The sequence below is a fragment of the Mastomys coucha genome, unplaced genomic scaffold, assembly GCF_008632895.1.
Source record: "Mastomys coucha isolate ucsf_1 unplaced genomic scaffold, UCSF_Mcou_1 pScaffold8, whole genome shotgun sequence".
Lineage (NCBI taxonomy): Eukaryota > Metazoa > Chordata > Mammalia > Rodentia > Muridae > Mastomys > Mastomys coucha.
The window spans coordinates 46,702,722-46,720,700 of record NW_022196914.1 but is presented as its reverse complement, the minus strand read 5'-3'; the positions used below and the strand labels follow the sequence as shown (position 1 = coordinate 46,720,700).

At 38.0% G+C, this 17,979-nt stretch overlaps 1 protein-coding gene and 1 non-coding gene across 2 annotated transcripts; both read left to right on the top strand.

The window, feature by feature from the left end:
* The first annotated feature begins 3,198 nt into the window (after positions 1 to 3,198).
* Positions 3,199 to 5,225, top strand: LOC116083615 (cytochrome c oxidase subunit 7C, mitochondrial). The gene is made up of 3 exons (XM_031360399.1): positions 3,199 to 3,448; positions 4,181 to 4,323; positions 5,120 to 5,225. The coding sequence occupies exons 1-2, from the start codon at positions 3,374 to 3,376 to the stop codon at positions 4,295 to 4,297; spliced, it is 192 nt and encodes a 63-aa protein (XP_031216259.1). The 5' UTR covers positions 3,199 to 3,373; the 3' UTR covers positions 4,298 to 4,323; positions 5,120 to 5,225.
* On the top strand, positions 4,983 to 5,042 carry LOC116083981. Its single transcript, XR_004115965.1, has one exon. It is a non-coding gene; the product is annotated as a small nucleolar RNA Z39 (small nucleolar RNA).
* Positions 5,226 to 17,979: the final 12,754 nt, after the last annotated feature.

Genomic DNA, 17,979 nt, shown 5'->3' with positions numbered 1-17,979 from the left:
GCTCTATTAGGATTTACACTAGAACACAAAGTGTCTTACTTAAGGTTTTCATTGCTGTAAAGAAACACCATGATCACAGCAACTCTTACAAAGGACATTTAATTGGAGCTTGCTTCCAGATTCAGAGGTTCAGCCTATTATCATTATAGCAGAAAGCATAGCAGCATCTAAGCAGGCATAGTGCTGGAGGAGCTGAGAGTTCTACCTCTTGTTCTTGAGGCAGTTAGGAGAAGACTGACTTCCAGGAAGGTCTCAAAGCCCACTCCCACAGTGACACACTTCCTTCAACAAAGCTACTCCTATTCCAACAAAGTGACACCTCCTAATAGTGTCATTTTCTGGGCTATGTGTATTCAAACCACCACACCAAACTACTCAGATATAAAATATATGTAGAGGAACTAGGTTAGACCTCTATTGGCTCCCTGATCTCTTCGAGTTCCCATAAGTCCCTGTCAGTTGTTTCTGAGGGCCATGTTCTCTTGGTCCCTGACACCTGTGGTTCCATCTATCCTTCCTTCTCGTACTCCACAGGACGCTGAAGTTCAGCCCAGTGTTTGACTTCAGTACTCTCCATTTGCTTCCATCAATTGCTTGATGAAGTCTCAAGTTATTGTTAGACCTAGGTAATAATTTATTAACTCTTTAACTCTCCCCCATAGTTGTTAAAAGTTTGCAAGAATAACCATATTATTATAGACCACAAATTTATGCCTAAAAGTTTTGGGACAGGCTTTTCTGTGCCAGGTAGTGCAGGTCAAGCTGGTGGTGGGACTGGGCTCTGGGGACAATTATTTGCTTATTCATGAATGACTTTCCCTTTTGTGGACTCTAAGGAACTTCTAAGGCTTTTGGTAGAGGAAGCTTCTTATCTTAAGAGCTTAGGGTTTTAAGAGGTAAGAAAGGCAACTCTTGATACTGTCACGTCTGGGAAGGACACTGGCACATTCCATTGTACTTGCATATTCACAGCAGATGAGGTTATTTGCAAATATCTGAGAAAAGATTAAACTAGTCAAAATCTAGCATGGAGTGGAGGTCTGGTCACAAATCCTAGCCCTATGAGGAGGAGGAGCAATTAACAGTTTATGGCGGCTGAGGGAAGAAGAGTCAACTTGCCCTGAGCATGTCACCACTGGTGGGTTTCTACACCAAATACCTGGATAAAAACCCATTTAACATTTCCTTGTGGGCAATATTAAAGGTATTCAGTGGGATAGCTTAACCAAAGAAGACACATAGTTGGGAGGAGCACATGTTGAAGGATGTACAAAGGGAGTTGGAGGAAGGACATAGACATCATCAAAAAAATTGTATACATGTATAGAATTCTCATAGAATAAATATAAATATTGTTACAAATATTTTAATGTTAAAAGGGACAGAACAAAACTCTTCTAAAAATTAAAGAGGGGACTGAAGAGAAGGTTTAATTGTTAAGAGTGCTTGCTGCTCTTTCCAAAGAATGAAGTTTCAGGGGATCCAGTACACCTTCTTCTGACTTGCATGAGGACCAGACTACATACATGGTCCACACATATACACACAGGCAAACCATCAGATAAAATGGATAAAATAATTTTTTTCTCTCTGTCTCTGTCTCTGTCTCTGTCTCTGTCTCTCTGTCTCTGTCTCTGTCTCTGTCTCTCTCTCTCTCTCTCTCTCTCTCTCTCTCACACACACACACACACACACACACACACACACACACACACACACAAACCAAAAGGTAGGAGAGGAGCTAACTTCCCTCTCCACCTTCCTCCCTCCATCTCTCTTTCTGTTATACAGGTGTAAGACAAAGACAATGGCTGATACTTCTGCCTTACTCTTTTAATGACAACAGTCACAGGGAGTCCCATCTAGATTAGGCAAGGATGGCCTACACTCTTGATAGAATTTGCAACTATGTTTAACAGATAGGTCCATAGATGTATAGATGACAGATAAGTAGGTAGGTAGGTAGCTAGGTAGGTAGGTAGGTAGGTAGGTAGGTAGATAGATAGATAGATAGATAGATAGATAGATAGATAGATAGGCAGACCAACAGACTGACAGATAGAGAGCTAGATGACAGAGTTTAGTCCTGTAATTTGCTTAACTCCTGTTGCTTGCTGAGATTTAGTAGCTTGAATGAAATATTTCTACATATCTCTTAGGATATAGTTCATTATGTAAAGAGTGTATTTTCAACCAAATTTTATCATCAAATATGGAACATATTTAGACTAATCTTAATTTAACAAGTCTATGTGGTGTCCTTTTAAAAATTATAATTTTTAATTATAATATAATTACACCATTTCTCCCTTTCTTTTTTCTCCCTCCAACCCCTTTCATGTACCCTGCCTTGTTCTCTTTCAAATTCATGGCTTCTTTTCATCTGGTGTTGTTACATACATAAGTAACTTTATACAGACTGAAAAGGTTATATTTATATATTTAGAGATATATACAGTGACCCCCTTTTCAAACAATATCTTCATAGGAGCAGGGGAGGGGGAATGAGATAGGGGTTTTCGGGGGGGGGGGAATCAGGAAATGGGATAACATTTGAAATGGAAATAAAGAAAATATTCTATTAAAAAAAATTATCAGTGTCTAGTGGCCTTGTCTCATGTTTATGTGCCATTAAACTGTTATGTTCAGCAGGAATAAACCAATTCCTAATTCAGGATAGCTCCAGGTTTCTGAAGGTATTTATCTCTTCCCCAACCTAATTGTGATACACTTAGGAGTTTTTATCTGTATGTCCTTTTTTATCCAATTTCTATACCTTCAAAAAAATCCAGCTCTTAGCACTTTAGTCCAGTTTTCACCATGCCATCCGTTGTGCTACTTACTGTTTGATCAGTTGCCTGTGTTCCCTCAAACAGGACTACAATGCACATCCTTCAATGTTGCAAAGAATCATAATCAAAATGAGTGATATACTTATATGAAAATAGTTTTATTTCTTGTTCCATTAACTTGAACATACATTATTAAGCAGCTTTAGTTTCCTCAATAAATTGTTTCTGGAAACAAATCCCAAGAATCCTAGATTTGAACTCATAAAACAGCTCAGGTCCTATTCAATCACTGATGGTAAACTATCACTAGGCGCTGGTGCCCGCTCATTCTAGATCCAGACTACATTTCCCACAATCCATCGGAGCCGATATGGCGCCCGGTATGGTCGAAACTACAAAGCCCACAATCCTCAGAGCCTGCCGGTCGAATACGTTTCAGGAGTCCCTGCTGTAGTTCCCATCTTCCCTTTCGGTCTTCGCGCTCAGCCTAGCAAGGTCGTGAAGAAAGGAGAGTGAGGTGGTACGGCCATTTCTTCCGCTTTCCGTGTTTGCGTTCCTCGCCGAACTTCCATCGGAGTGGCATGTTGGGCCAGAGTATCCGGAGGTTCACCACCTCCGTGGTCCGTCGCAGCCACTATGAGGAGGGTCCGGGGAAGGTGAGTGAGGCCGGGCTGCTTAGGGGCAAGGTGACGCTCGGCGGCCGGCCTAGAGCCAGTGGAGGAGGAAGTGGCTAGCCCGGAGCTCGGAGAGATACGCAAGCCCCTCAGTCCACATCCTGGGGAAGACTGGGAAGCACGGCGCCTAACTGTGGCCTCAACGCCGCCTGTGAGCCACCTCTTCGCAGAGCAAGGCCTGGAAGGTTGGGTTGGAGCAGGGCGGCGGCGGAGATTGAAGGTCACTGGAAACAAAGGGAGAAGAGGGCCTGTGGCTGTGGATTAACCGCTTAAACCAGCTAACGACGTTAGTAGCAGCGATCCTCGGTTAGGCCAGGTTTAGCCCCAGGTGTAAGTAAACCGAGTAGTTAGCGGTAGCTGCCGGGAATGATTAAGTGAGGCCTGGTAAAGGGAAGAGGGAGGAAGTGGAATAGCTACATAGGAAAAAGAGAAAGTACTGTGTATTGGGTGGAGAATTTCTAGTAACAGTGAACTAGAATGGTGCGTTTGTTTCTCAAGTCACCATTTCGGAGAGTAATACTTTCAAATGTTAAAAACACAAGGTCCTTACACTTAATAGGGCTTACCAACTGGTATTCAGAAGACCTGGGTGTTTATTTAAAATGTTCTGGAGAATGCAGCTGATTATAAAATACGCGATTGCTCCTGACCCTTTTATTAGAGCAAGTTCAGATGCTTAACATGTTTTTTGCCGCGTTTTCTTTTTCCCAACAGAATTTGCCATTTTCAGTGGAAAACAAGTGGCGATTACTGGCTATGATGACCGTGTACTTTGGATCTGGGTTTGCCGCTCCTTTCTTTATAGTAAGACACCAGCTACTTAAAAAATAAGGATATTTAATTCATCCCTTTAACAGGTAATAAGTAGTTTCTAATTTTCCTAAAACAGTAATTTCTGTTCTGTACATGATACACTCTTTCACAGCATACAAGTAGATAGTTGTCTACTGATTCCTGAAGGTAAGTGTAAATGTCATATTGGTAGAGGCAGTTTGGGAAACCTATAAAAAAATAAATTTTGATCAGTAAAGGTCAGTATTTAACAAATACTCCTTTACCCCAATAATCTGAATATATTATGCAACACACCTGTAAGATAAGTAATATTAAAACCCCATTGAAGACACAAAGATAAGTTGATTGAGGTTCAGTAGCTAGTAACACTAGTGTAGGGTTCCTACATAGGGTAATCTCCTTTGTATCACACTTCATAACTCAGTGTTGTGTCTTATACTGAAATAACAATCTTTCTGAGATCAAAAGTGCACTATGGATATAACCTTTGACATTACCAAATAGCATTGACATCTACAAAGTTGATGGGGAAAAAAACCCTGAAATGTTCCAGTGTTCTTTTCATTCCTACCAATCTTAGTTATCTATTTTATGGTATTAGTTAGTCTGCTAAGGTTGAAAAAGACTAAGTAACTCCATCTCCATAGATATGTTGCATAGTGGTAGGCTAGATCCCTTCATATACATATGGCTTTATTTAGCATAATTCATGAAAATTTTGGTACATGTGATGAAGCAAATCAGTATGAATAAAATGATACTGTAAACGCTTTCTGATGTATCAAATTGATAGATGATATGAAATTATTGTAACTTGTAAAGTCAGGCTTCTAATGCCATTTTGTTTTTATTTTGCAGAATGAAGAAAGAAAGTTTAAGAGATATGATCTGAAAATTGGATTAAACTCTTGAACTCTTATACTAGAAAAAAATGTAAATAAACTAATGACATAAATATTTAATGCCTCATCTCTGCAATAAGGAATGTTATTACTTTTGTTTGATTAAGGATTGTATATGAAGCCGGGCAATGGTATCGCACACCTTTAATCCCAGCACTTGGGAGGCAGAGGCAGGCAGATTTCTGAGTTCGAGGCTAGCCTGGTCTACAGAGTGAGTTCCAGGATAGCCAGGCTACACGCAGAAACCCTGTCTCAACAAGCCAAAAACAAACAAAAACCCCCAAAAAACTGTATATGAGGGTTGGGGTGATGGGTCAGTGCATAAAATGCTCCCAGGACCTGTTTATAAAATGCTGGCAAGCATAGTAGTCTGCTTTTCATCCTAGCACTCATGAGGCATAAAATCCCTAGTCAAGCTGGTTAGCTAAGCTAACTAGAATTAACACTGAACTCTGTGTTCAACAAGACCTTGCTTTAGAGGGCAGTAGAAGATATCTGAGGTAACTAGGGACTTCCATGTGCATGCTCACACGTGTCCCAAGTGAGAATGCATATGCATAAAAACACAATTGCATATGATTTAGACTTTATACTCTTAAATTACTGGGTTTCATTTAACTTGTTCCTTAAATCAGGAATATGTAGGTAACAATCTGAATATACAGACTCATCCTAATTTAAAGAAATTTAAAAGTAGCCTTTGGAGATAGAAGTTGGTTTCTAAGTGATTAGTCATTTGAAGAATCAATAAGAAGTTCCAGTGAACTGGGTACTTTAACCATTTCTAGAGTCAATAAGTCTTGGTTAGAACAGGAGTAGAAAAATTCCAAGGGAATATAACAGCATATACAACAATTTTTCAGGAGTCTCCTATCTGGGAGGTGAGAGAAAGTTCCCATTAGTAATTCTGTCATTGAGTAGTAGTTGTTGGTAGTTAGTAGTAGTGAAACACTACTTAGCACTTGAAAAGCAATAGTGGGCTTTCTAAGGCTGGCTTGTCATGAAAAGGTAACTACTGAATATTCTAGTCCCTAGTTTCACTCTCGGAATACCACCAACGGTGGAAAGATAGAAAAAATAAACTTCCAGAGGTTTTGATGAAAGATTGCTTTCAGTGTTTTTGAACCATTATCGTATTTAAAATAACAGTAAGTATGTTAAAACAGATTGCTGCATTCTTAAAATGATTATGAGCACTTCATATGCCTACAGGATAATTGCAGGGAAGAATTTGTACATGCCTGAAAGGATTCATGGCTTGAACAGTTAAGCCTTTAGCTGATGTGATACAGCTTAATGTATAGTGCAAACACTGTCTAGCCTGCAAAATGTATACATTATAGATAAATATAAAAGATAAATACTGATTTATCTTTTGGCAGACTAAAGGTAAAGATGTACAATATTCTAAGAAAAGAAACTAGAGCTTAAGAGACTAGGGCATCACTGAAGCTCTCTGGTTAGCCAGCCCAACCAAAAGACATGGTAGAGTTCTCTCAAAGGAATGAACCAGAGTGCAATAGAAGACACCAAATGTCCTCTGACCTTTGTGTATGTATCCACACTGTATATACATGTATACAAAACTTTAAAATGAGCTTTTTAGGTATTGCCATTACTAAAATTCTTATGATTTTAGCTGTCACCACGTCAAAATCTTAAAATTTTGATATATTAGCAAATGATCTTTTGTGGAAGAAAAAAACCTGCAATCTATGTTAATAAAGTGAAGGATTTTTAGAATAAGGAAAAGCTGATTTGGGATAGAGGAGTTCATATTTAAATATGAGTACAAGCAACCTGATTGTTCCCTGACTTACAGATCCATAGGACTTTTCACAAATATGTAAGAAGCAAACTCTGCCTTTGTTTTGGCAAAGGAAAAACAAGAACAGAACTGGTATTTGAACACAGGCTGTTGAAAGGCAATGCACTATTTAACTTCCTGGTTCAAGGATTAAGTCCCCACCAGCCTAGGTCCCTGAGAGACAGTAGTGAGTAGAGCTCTTTATTAAACATATGGAGGGAATAAAAAACAATTTTTTTTTTTTTTTTTTTTTTTTTGGATTTTCAAGACAGGGTTTTTCTGTGTTCTGGCTGTCCTGGTACTCACTCTTTAGTCCAGGCTGGCCTAGAACTCAGAAATCCACCTGCCTCTGCCTCCGCTCTGCGATTAAAGGCAAAACACATTGTTTTAAGTCTATGGTGTTTACTTTAAAAAGATCAGCTTCTCTACATCTCTATTTCTGAAACACAAAGTGTGGCAAATAGATTTCCAAGGCCATTTTCAATTTAAAGTAAATGTATCTCTTATTACATCTAAGGAAGCACAACAGACTAAATCAGAGATAAGAAAAGCTTCTTAAACTTCTCTCTGTGTGAGTAAGATTCAGAACAAAGGAGGGTAAATAGCCTTGGGCTTTCAAAGTGTGTTTTGTTTCAGATGCAGCTATTAGGATTTGTAATCTTTCATTTTGATAGACTCTATTCACTTACTGGACCCCTTTGTAAAAGTTAGAAATTTAAGTTCCCTTTTCCTTGTGACAGCATCATACCATAGTACACTGGCTTTCTAACCCTGTGATTTTGGTATATTAGCAAAAATGCATATCTATTTTGCTTTTCTCACTAGTTACTTTAACTGAATTTTTCTGTTATTCCTTCAAAAATTCTTGTCCATCCCCAATTTTCTCTGCACCAGCGAAAAATGAAAATTATTCAAGGTTTTAACAGGATTCTGTGTGCTTTAGTATAAGCTTTGTGTGCCTTCTTTGCTAGAGTTAAAGCATACTACCAGAGTAAATATTGGGTTTTCAAGAAATACATTTAGATAAATGGTGTTAAGGAAAAATACTGAGTTCAGTAAAACTTCTAAGTAGGTATAAACCACCCTAGATGGTCTCAGATGCATTCCATGATTCACAAGAAAGAGCCACATACTGATAATTTTACTGGATTCACATCTCAATCCTAACTTGCTTTGCTTACCATTCATGTCCGTAGCTGCTCTATTCATAATAGCCATAATTAGGCAATAGCCTAGATGTTCATCAGTATATGAATAGATAATGAAAATCTGAAACATTTATACAACAGAATAGTCTTTAGGTGTTGAGGAAAGTAAAATTATATTATTTGCAGGTAAATGGATAGAACCACAAACAATTATAGTAAAAAAAGATACATATGGCATGTTTTCTTTTATAATGTGAATGTTAGCTTTTAAGCTTTTAGATATGTGTGTTTCAATCCTAATAATGACAAGGACCAGAAGGAAGAAGGGTAACTTCCAAGGAAGGGGAAATAGAATATAACTGTAAAGAGATAAAGAGGAAACTGAAGTAGGATTAAATGAAGAGGAAATAGGCGACAGGATGGAGGGATGGAAGGTGTAAGAGGGAGGTGGGAGAGACAACTAACATTAAACCCCTTTTGACAATCCACATGTAAACCCAGTAGTGTGGACTCTACACATATATAAAAGGATTTAGGTGGAGTTCATATAATAGATAATACTCCAACTATATATCATAGTGTGAGGAACAGGTTATATTTTGTTGAGTTGTTGAACAAAGGAGTCCTGTAGAATGTCCTCCCCTAAACAACACAGACTATTGCCAATACTATTGGTTAACCTCCACAACATGAACAATAGGGTAAGGCCCTATTGCTGAGGACAAAACTTACTTCATTATAAAACAAGGAGTAGTTGAATGGGTGAAAAAGCTCCACGCCTACTGACAAAATTTCATGGTGTTCGAAGGTATTTTGTATGGTACCAAAGAAGAAAAAGCAGTCTTATATACCTTTGAGCCCTAGAACTTGCAACAGAAACATACCTGCAAGATATACTGGTGCAATAATGGCATGAATGTTACAGCAGTCACTAACCACTTTTTAAAATTGTATTTAAGACTTATTTCCTTTAAGTGGAATCCATACCTAACACTGCAAATGTGGCAAAGAATCTGAAATTAAATGAAACATTTGTAAATAAAGCAGAAGAAAACATTCCTTGAAATTCAACAACTAGAAGCATAAATAGAGAAGGGATTTTTTTTCCAAACAGCAAAAAGAAATAAAATAATCTTTGCAATTACAAGTTGGATAATAGTAGATTTTCCTGATGCTAAAAGGATTAAGGGAATAGAGCAGACAAAAAAAAAATGTAAACATTTATAGGCAGTTACCTTAAACATAAGCACAGACCAGTATAATAGAAAGCCAGATGCAGAAAATTACCTCAATTCAGAAAGTTCCTCATGTGTCTTCTCAGAGAAGTCTTTGTTTTTCACAGTACTAGAATTTTTATTTTAGCATGGATTGACTTAATCTATTCTAGAAATTAGTTAGTATGTAATTTTTATAGAGAGAATTTTCATAGAATAATGGCTGGAGTTTAAAGGCAGACGTCCAGATCCTTAAAATACATGCAAAACCAGGAAGACATGTAGTCTCTGTAGCACTAAAACTTAGGAAGCGGAGACTTAGTATCCCAAGGGCAATCTGTATAATGAAACTAACTAGAATCAGAGATCACTGAGTTCAGTGACAGATTCTGCCTCAATAAAGTGCAAAGAAATTGAGGAAGATACCCTACTTTAGTTCTGGGCTTATACATCCACCTGAATACACACAAACATGTATACATGTGCACTCACACTATAAACATGCAAAATGTCTCAGCAAAAGATATCTTGTTTTGCATAGTAAATAACATCACTTCAGGAAATTTGAACATTTGTATCATATCTAACATTATCAAAGCATTTCACAGAGATAATCTTATAGCAGGGGCTATAACTGATGAACAAATCAAAGTCTATGGAATGTGGGGCAAAGGAATGGACAGTTTCAGATAGATAAAGGATAAAAGCTCAAAAATATTTTGGGTTGTATATGGAAAAAAAGCAAAGAGATTGAAAAAGAATGTTTTATCAATAAAGCAAATATACCAAGTATGTAAAATTTTTCCACAAATAGCAAGAGCTTAATAAATGTTTTCAAAGTAAATTGAAAAGAATACTCCAAGAATAGAGGATGAATGCTGAAGATGTTCAAATAGGATTTCAGAGAGCCTGAAGAGGCTGTTGGCTTAACTGAGTACTCTGAGACTAGTAAATATGTTAGTGACAATATGGGGAGCAAATCATTGATGTGACAACTTAAGGCCTAAGGTAGCCTGTAGTAAACCTATGAGAAACTATCCAGGAAGAAGTTACCTTAGAATTAGAATATGAGGTCTCTTACTTAGGGTTTCTATTGCTGTGATGAACAATCACTATCAAAAATCTACTTCACAGGGAGATTATTTGCCTTACATGTCGATATTGATGCTCATAATCAAAGGAAGTCAGGACAGAAACTCAATGGGGACAGGAATCTGGACATATAGAATTTAGGACTCGGCAGCCCAGAGATGGCATAATCCACAATGGGATTGACTTTCCACCAAGAATCATTAATTAAGAAAATTCCTGACAGGCCTATGTTGCAGGAAATATTAATAATGATCACCCCACAAATTCGCCTGCCCTACTGGACCACGTTCTAGTACCAATACTAGCCAGCCACATCACTATGTCACGGCAGGGTCCTGCTATCCTCTCCCAGCTAACAAGATCATCTCGCTTACAGGCAATGCTCCACACACCCCACAATCAGTCATGTAGCGCCTACATGTAGTGTGTGAGAAATTAATATTTAAAAAAAACCTGGATCTTTATATTGTGGTACAAATAAATTAAAGAGAGTAGAAAACTCTGAGAGACCAGTGTGTGGAAAAGTGTTCTAGCTTCTCTGTCTCCATAGTTAATTTCATTCTACCTTTAAAATCAAAGTGCCTCTATGCAATAAAATCCATGAAATAGTCTTTTGATGTCTTGAATACTTAGCACTTTCTCTGGCATTATAAAATAACTTTATAGGGCAGTTAATCAAGTGACAGTAAGAGGCATACTCTACAGAGAGCTCATTTTAACATTTAATACGATGAATACTGAACTCCAAAGTTGAAGGCAGTCCCATTTGCATATGTACATAGGATGTCAGTACTTCATCAAAGCAGTTAACTATCAGTGAAAATGTGGCATGCCCTGCTGAATCAAAGAACTGACAAAAGACAGATCCATTCCATTCAATATCTATTCAACTTTCATGTTTACAGTTCTGTTGCAGTCTCTGGGAGAAAGCACTAAAGGAAGCAGGATGATATTTCCTATCTCTCAGGAGAACACAAACCTCAGGTAAACACAGATGCTTCCACATACCAAATGAATACAAATTAAAGTACTGTAAATGCTGGGGAAATGGCTCAAGAAGCATAAGGAAAACATAATTGAGATAGGATAACTCAGACAATGTTTGGGATTTTTAGATTTTAAGCTACTAGATATTTGGGAAAGAAGGAATAGAACATGTATTTACATTATGTTAAACATATAGACACATGAAATATAGGGGTATACAAATATCAATTGCACAGTTGTATTTAAATGAACTTTATTTAATTTGTTTCCTTAAACATGTTATTTATATTCTAGTTAGTTTAAAGCAATGTGGAGAAACATGATTATCTAGGGGTATAAATTAAATTTGGAGCATTAAGCTGTTAAGTTCCAGTTGTTATGATAACAACTTATTTCATCTAGTTTTGAAGTAATGATAGCCCAATAAATCAAATTATTAGCACTATTGATTATGATAAGACTTTGTACCTCAGTGCCCTAGAGTCCACTTGCAAATGTAAAAACTTCCCAAACAGTAAGCTAAAGAATGTTTTTAAAAAGCTGGCTTAACTAATCAAATATAACCTATGAGAAAAAGATTATTAGAAAAGAATATAGGCAAGATTGGATGATTTAGAAATGATTTTAGCTACATTTATGACAGACTTAATTTGGTCACAGAACTATAAATATAATTATTTACATATGTGTTGGAGGCAGGTCTTGTACATTGTGGATTCAGATGCTGATTACTATGCCCTGAAATCTAGTTGTCATGAATATTTTGAAGAGTCTCCTGTATCAAAGTAGTGTAAATAATGCTTCCCAATTATCTCAGATTGATTCCTAAAAGGCTGAACAACTAGGGGTCCCAGGAAGAAGAACCAGGGAGAAGAAGTTTATTTCCATGAGGCAGATGGGGATGCAAGAAAAAAGGGCCACAAGTTGGAAGAAGAAGGAGGAAGAAGGAAAAGGAGGTGGAGAAGGGGTTAGCCATGATGTCAGGCATGAGGAGGAGTTGCCAAGGGAGTTTTCTGTGAAGACAGTAACAGCAGAGCAAGCCAACAAGCCAATAAGAGCAAGTAATTCAGGGCATGTGGCTGAGAAATAGCTAGGTAGCATAGAAGGTTAGGAATATCTGCTTAGTTATTGTGCTTAAAGCTTATTGAATAAATCTAAAAGTATCTGTCTCAATTATTTGGGTAGTATCCTGTTGTGAATGGGCCTGGTGCTGTTTGTATTTTGAGACTAATTCTGCCCTCCAGGGAGGGGTTGCAAACAAGGAGTGAGTCTAGTACCCAGGCGACTTGTGAACCAATCCCCTAATGAGTAAAGGAGCCAATCACTGGGCGAGTGGGAGGGACTTTCGGGTTGGGTGGAGGAAGAGAAGGAGGAGGAGAGAGCAAGATGCTTAGAACAGGAATAGCATAAGGGCGAGATATAGCTACTAAAGTTTCCCTGTATTAGAGGGGATCCGTCAGGATTCACCACCGGAGGAATCAGATTTAATGACTTACAAGATTGCATTTTAGCTGTTGCACCCAGAGACTGAGTCACCATTTTCTGAGCTAAGTTTGTGTGGTGTTTTTCTTCTTACAGTGACTCGTCTGGGTTCCAGAGAGAAAGGTACGGCAGCAAAGCGTGGGCTTGCCTGAGGTGCACCACAAAGTCCATGGGGGCTTTGAAGCATGGGGCTGGAGCTGTAACGGCCTGATAGGAGGAACCTAGTGAGGTGGGTGAAGAGATGGTGGAGTTCTGAGTCTTCAGAACATAAACTGCCTGCCAGTGCATGGCTGGCCAGACCGCCAGCAGAGAATGGCCGGCACAAGCAAGGGAACATGCTGGTTCTTTTTAAATATTTCCCACAACAGTATCCCACGTTTAAATTTCTTCTCATACATATGCTTTCAATGCATGCTTTTTAAGAGATTGAAGCATATATTTATGTATATATTCATGTATATATTCACATATATGCATGAACATATGTATAGCACAATTATTTCTTTTTAGTTTTTGAAATAGAATCTCAATCTTGCTATGTAGTGCAGACTGGCCTCAAATTTACAATTTTCCCTTGTCTGCCTGCTAATTGTTGTGATTGTGGGTATGCACGCACTACCTCACCAACCTTATTAGAATCAAGTGAATGAGTAAGAAACTCAATGGAATTGTGACTGAGACTCTCCTAGAGAAAGGGAGACCAGGTTCTGAATCTGCGATGATTGTTATGTACTTAAGATGTCATAGAAGCAGACCAGTGGACCATTTCAGGTGGTGTTTCCTAAGGGCTGATAGCAATACGATCAGAACTTGGAATAAGAAACGATAGAAAACTACAGGTTAAAACTCTCACTTTGGTCATTTTTGTTTGGTAATAGTGATACAAAAATCACAACTTTCAATTCAAAGATAATATTTTCTTTCTGTTACCAAACACATGTAATAATCTAGAAACAGATTACCCAAACACCATGTTCCAATGACAACAGATTCATGAAGTTTTTATTGTAAAAGCACAAAGGAAGTCATAAATAAGGAGACTTCTTTATGGGTCTAATGATTGGGTAACATTAGGTAACTGGGTAAGTACACAGTGGGAGAGTCTCTGTCCTCAGAGGCTGATGACAGTCTTGGCCTGCTGCTGGTGGAAGCTAGGGAGTCAGTTAATCAGTTCTGTAGAATGTTTAATGTAGGTGTTACTCCTCTGCTCCAGGAACTGCAGTTTACAAATTAGAATCCCAATAATAATACTTTGTAAATGAGGGTAACAATTGTGGAGGGCCCTGGTGCTGTTTGTATTTTGATGTTAATTCTGCTTTCCCAGGAGGGGTTGTCTGGAAGGAGAAATGAGTCACATACTCATTGACTTCTTCTGAACCTTCCTCTAGTGAATAAAGAAAGCAATCACTGGGGAGTAGGCAGGTCTGCTGGGTCAGAGGGAGGAAGAGGAGAGGCAGGAAAGAGATTTGGACCTTGAGACCTGGACAGTAGGAGGAAAGATGTAGCTACTAGTGATCCCCGGTTTAGATATTGAATCCTAGGATTCTCCACCGGAGGATTTAGATTTAATATGGCTTACAAGATTAGGATTCTAGTAGTTGTGCTTAGTGATTGAGTTACCATTGATTCTGAACTAAATTTGTGTGGTGTTTTCCTTCACGTGGTGGCTCAACTGGGTTCCAGAGACAAAGGTATGGTGGCAAAGCATGGGTTTGCCAGAAGTTGACCCCAAAAGGCCATGGGAATTTTGAAGTGTGGGGTTGGTGTGGTAGCAACCTGCCACTGGGAACTTAACGAGCTGGCTGGAGGGATTTTGGAGCTCTCCATGAGATAAGAACAGGCCAACCATACCTGCCAGTACAAGCTCCAGCCCTCTGGAGCTTGCTGGCATAGCATAAATTGCATTTGTTAATATTTCCCACAACAAACAAAATGTTGGTATTTGTAGAAGAGTATGTATTCACCCTAGGATGACAACTTTCTGGAGACATTAATTACATGTAATAAATACCATAAAATAAAACTGAACTACAAGGAAGAATTTTGATATTAGTTTTAATATATTTGGTTTTATATACAAAGTGAACTAAATGTATTAAGAAATAAATATTTCTTAGGATTTGGGGCTTTAAAGTGTTTTGATATATTCTTCACATCTCTGAGTTTCTGTCATTCATTTCTTCTTGTTTGTGTTAGTCTGTGTGTGTGTGTATATGTGTGTGTGTATGTGTACATGCCCTTGCTTTGCATGTATGAGTGTATATTTTCAAAGTTAGCTCTCTTCAGAATGTTCCCATAGCAGTAGGTTCTGAAATGGATTACATAAAATATGTTTATTTAAATTTTAAATATGTCTGTGTATCAGACCTACTAGGTAGCAAAGAAGCAAAATGTTATTGAGCTCTATGGTGCATGAGACATTTTAATCTTTTAACACAAATAGTTGTATTTTATCACTTCATGTTTCATCCCCTTGTCAATTAAGAATCAGTAAACAATAATGTCAACTTACAAAAATTGAACTTAGGTGGAATAGTGTTCTGTAGATATAGATTGGCACTGGCCCCCACAACTTTGTATTTTGATTCATTGTTTTTCTTCAGTGTTTCCATCTGTTGCAAAGAATAGTTTTCTTGATAAGAGGCAAAGACTACATTTATCTATAGAGAGAAGAACAATATTTTTAGAAATTAGGCTGGTTTATTAAATTATTGGTTGTGAATTCTCTTCTGTGAGGATAATTGTAAAAGAAGTGTCTTAAAGACTGTAAAAGCCAAAAGGAGTTTGCTATGAGATTATGTCTTCTAATAATATTAAAAGCTAAACCTATAAAGCCTCACAAACATGACTGCACAAATGTGAGCTGAACATTAAACAGCGAAACTGTGTGTGGATAAGCCATGATGCCTAGGCCTCAAAGAACTGTAAGGCAATTGAGGAAAGTGGAAGTAGGAGAGGTGGTTCTCTCCAGGGAAGACTACACCAATTGGTTGACCACTGCCAAGTGATCAACCCTAAAACATATAAAAGTCATGATACACACTGAACTTTTCTGTATACATTTAGGAATAATCCTTTATGAAAAAAATAGAATTTAAATTTGAAAGTGAGCATGAATGCACATATAGGAGAGTTTGGAAGAAGGAAAGGAAAGGAAGAAATGCTGATATTATAATCCTCCAAATATTTTTATTTATTTTCTCATACATCCACTCATCCCTGCACATCCTCCCTCCCTGCCCCACCTTCCCTCTCAAATTCATGGCTTCTCTATTCCCTTTCAAAAAAGAGCAGGCCTCCAAGGGATATCAACCAAACACAGAATGATAAGATGCAATAAGACTAGGCGCAAACCCTCATCTCAAGGCTGGACCAGGGAACCAGTAGGAGGTAAGTGTCCCAAACCTAGAGCAGGAGCCAGAGGAGCTGAAAATACCAGGAGAAAATGGCTCACAGAATCTACTAAGTACATTTCAAAGAGCTTCACGGAAAAAAGCAGCAATCATGGGGGTCCCATGGGTCTGTGCTAGACTCTCTGTATTTATGTTGTGGTTGTTTAGCTTGGGCTTGTAAGATGACTTCTAACAGTGGGAAGTGCAGACATCTTTGACCTTTTCCAAAATATTTTTAAAAACTTTTGGAAATATTGGCAAGCATACAACATTCAGCAGACTAAGATCACATTGTTTAGTTAAAATCCTAAGATTTCTGAAGGATGGATAATTATAACAAAATCAATTGTATATAGTATAGCAACAACAGCATTAGCATGTTATATGGGAGAATTTGCTGGGAAATTATAAGGGTCAAGTTATGAAACACTGTACTGTAACTTTAAATTGAACAGTTAATGGAGACCTTGTACTGGCTGGTTTTGTGTGTCAACCTGACACATGCTGGAATTATCACAGAGATAGGAGCCTTCCTTGAGGAAATGCCTCCATGAGATCCAGCTGTAAGGCATTTTCTCAATTAGTGATCAAGAGTGGGAGGTCTCCTTGTGGTGGTGATATTCCTGGGCTGGTAGTCTTGGGTTTTATAAGAAAGCAAGCTGAGCAAGTCAGGGGAAGCAAGCCAGTAAGTAACATCCCTCCATGGCCTCTGCATCAGCTCCTGCTTCCTGACCTGCTTGAGTCCAACTTTTGATTTCCTTTGGTGATGAACAGCAATGTGGAAAGTGTAAGTTGAATAAACCCTTTCCTTCTCGACTTGCTTCTTGGTCATGATGTTTTGTGCAGAAATAAAAAACCTGACTAAGATAGACCTCATGGAGGAGTTAATATACAGTAAAATCTAGAGTTATCCATGGAAGAGTGTTCCTAAGGCAGGAACGTGTCTATCTAGCTCAAGGAACAACTACAGGTCACTTTGGACCATAGCAACAAGAGACTTCCTAGTATGACAGAGGTCACTAGGGGCTGGGTCAAGTGATCCTGCAAACATTTGTTGTGACCTTGTCTCTTAATGAGAGGGAGAGTCAGCAAAGAATTTAGAGTAAAGGAGACACACAGTCTGGCTTAAGTGTCAGAGGGCTCATTGACAATAAGAAACAATATTGGAAGTCAGACAGACACATGTTTAGTATTCAAAAGAGGCATAATGAAACCTTGAACAAATGTGAACAGAGTTTATATTTACAGGCTTATTCAGAGAAACAGAGTAAAAGAGAGAAATAGAGATATCAATTTACTGTAGAATTTGGCATCTGTTTATGATCATGGATGCTGAGTAGCCCAAGATCTGCAATTAGCATCATACTAAAGATCAAAGGAAGCTAATGTTAGTAACTGGCTATGTGTCTGTTGAAAGGCAGAATTACATCTTTGAACAAAAACAGACAGAGAGAAGTTCTTTCTCCTCAGGCTTTTATTATATTTGGGTTTTGAACAGATTAGACAGGCCCATCCACTCTTGGGATGGAATTTGGTTCAGTGTCCTAGTTCAAATATTAATGTCATTGCTGTGTACCTATTTTGTCAAAATTGAAACACTACTTCCTAGAGAGCAATAAAGACTTGTAGTATACTGGGATCTGAAAGATCATGAGATTTTCAAGATCCATGTGGTCTCTTCTTTTTTTTTTTTT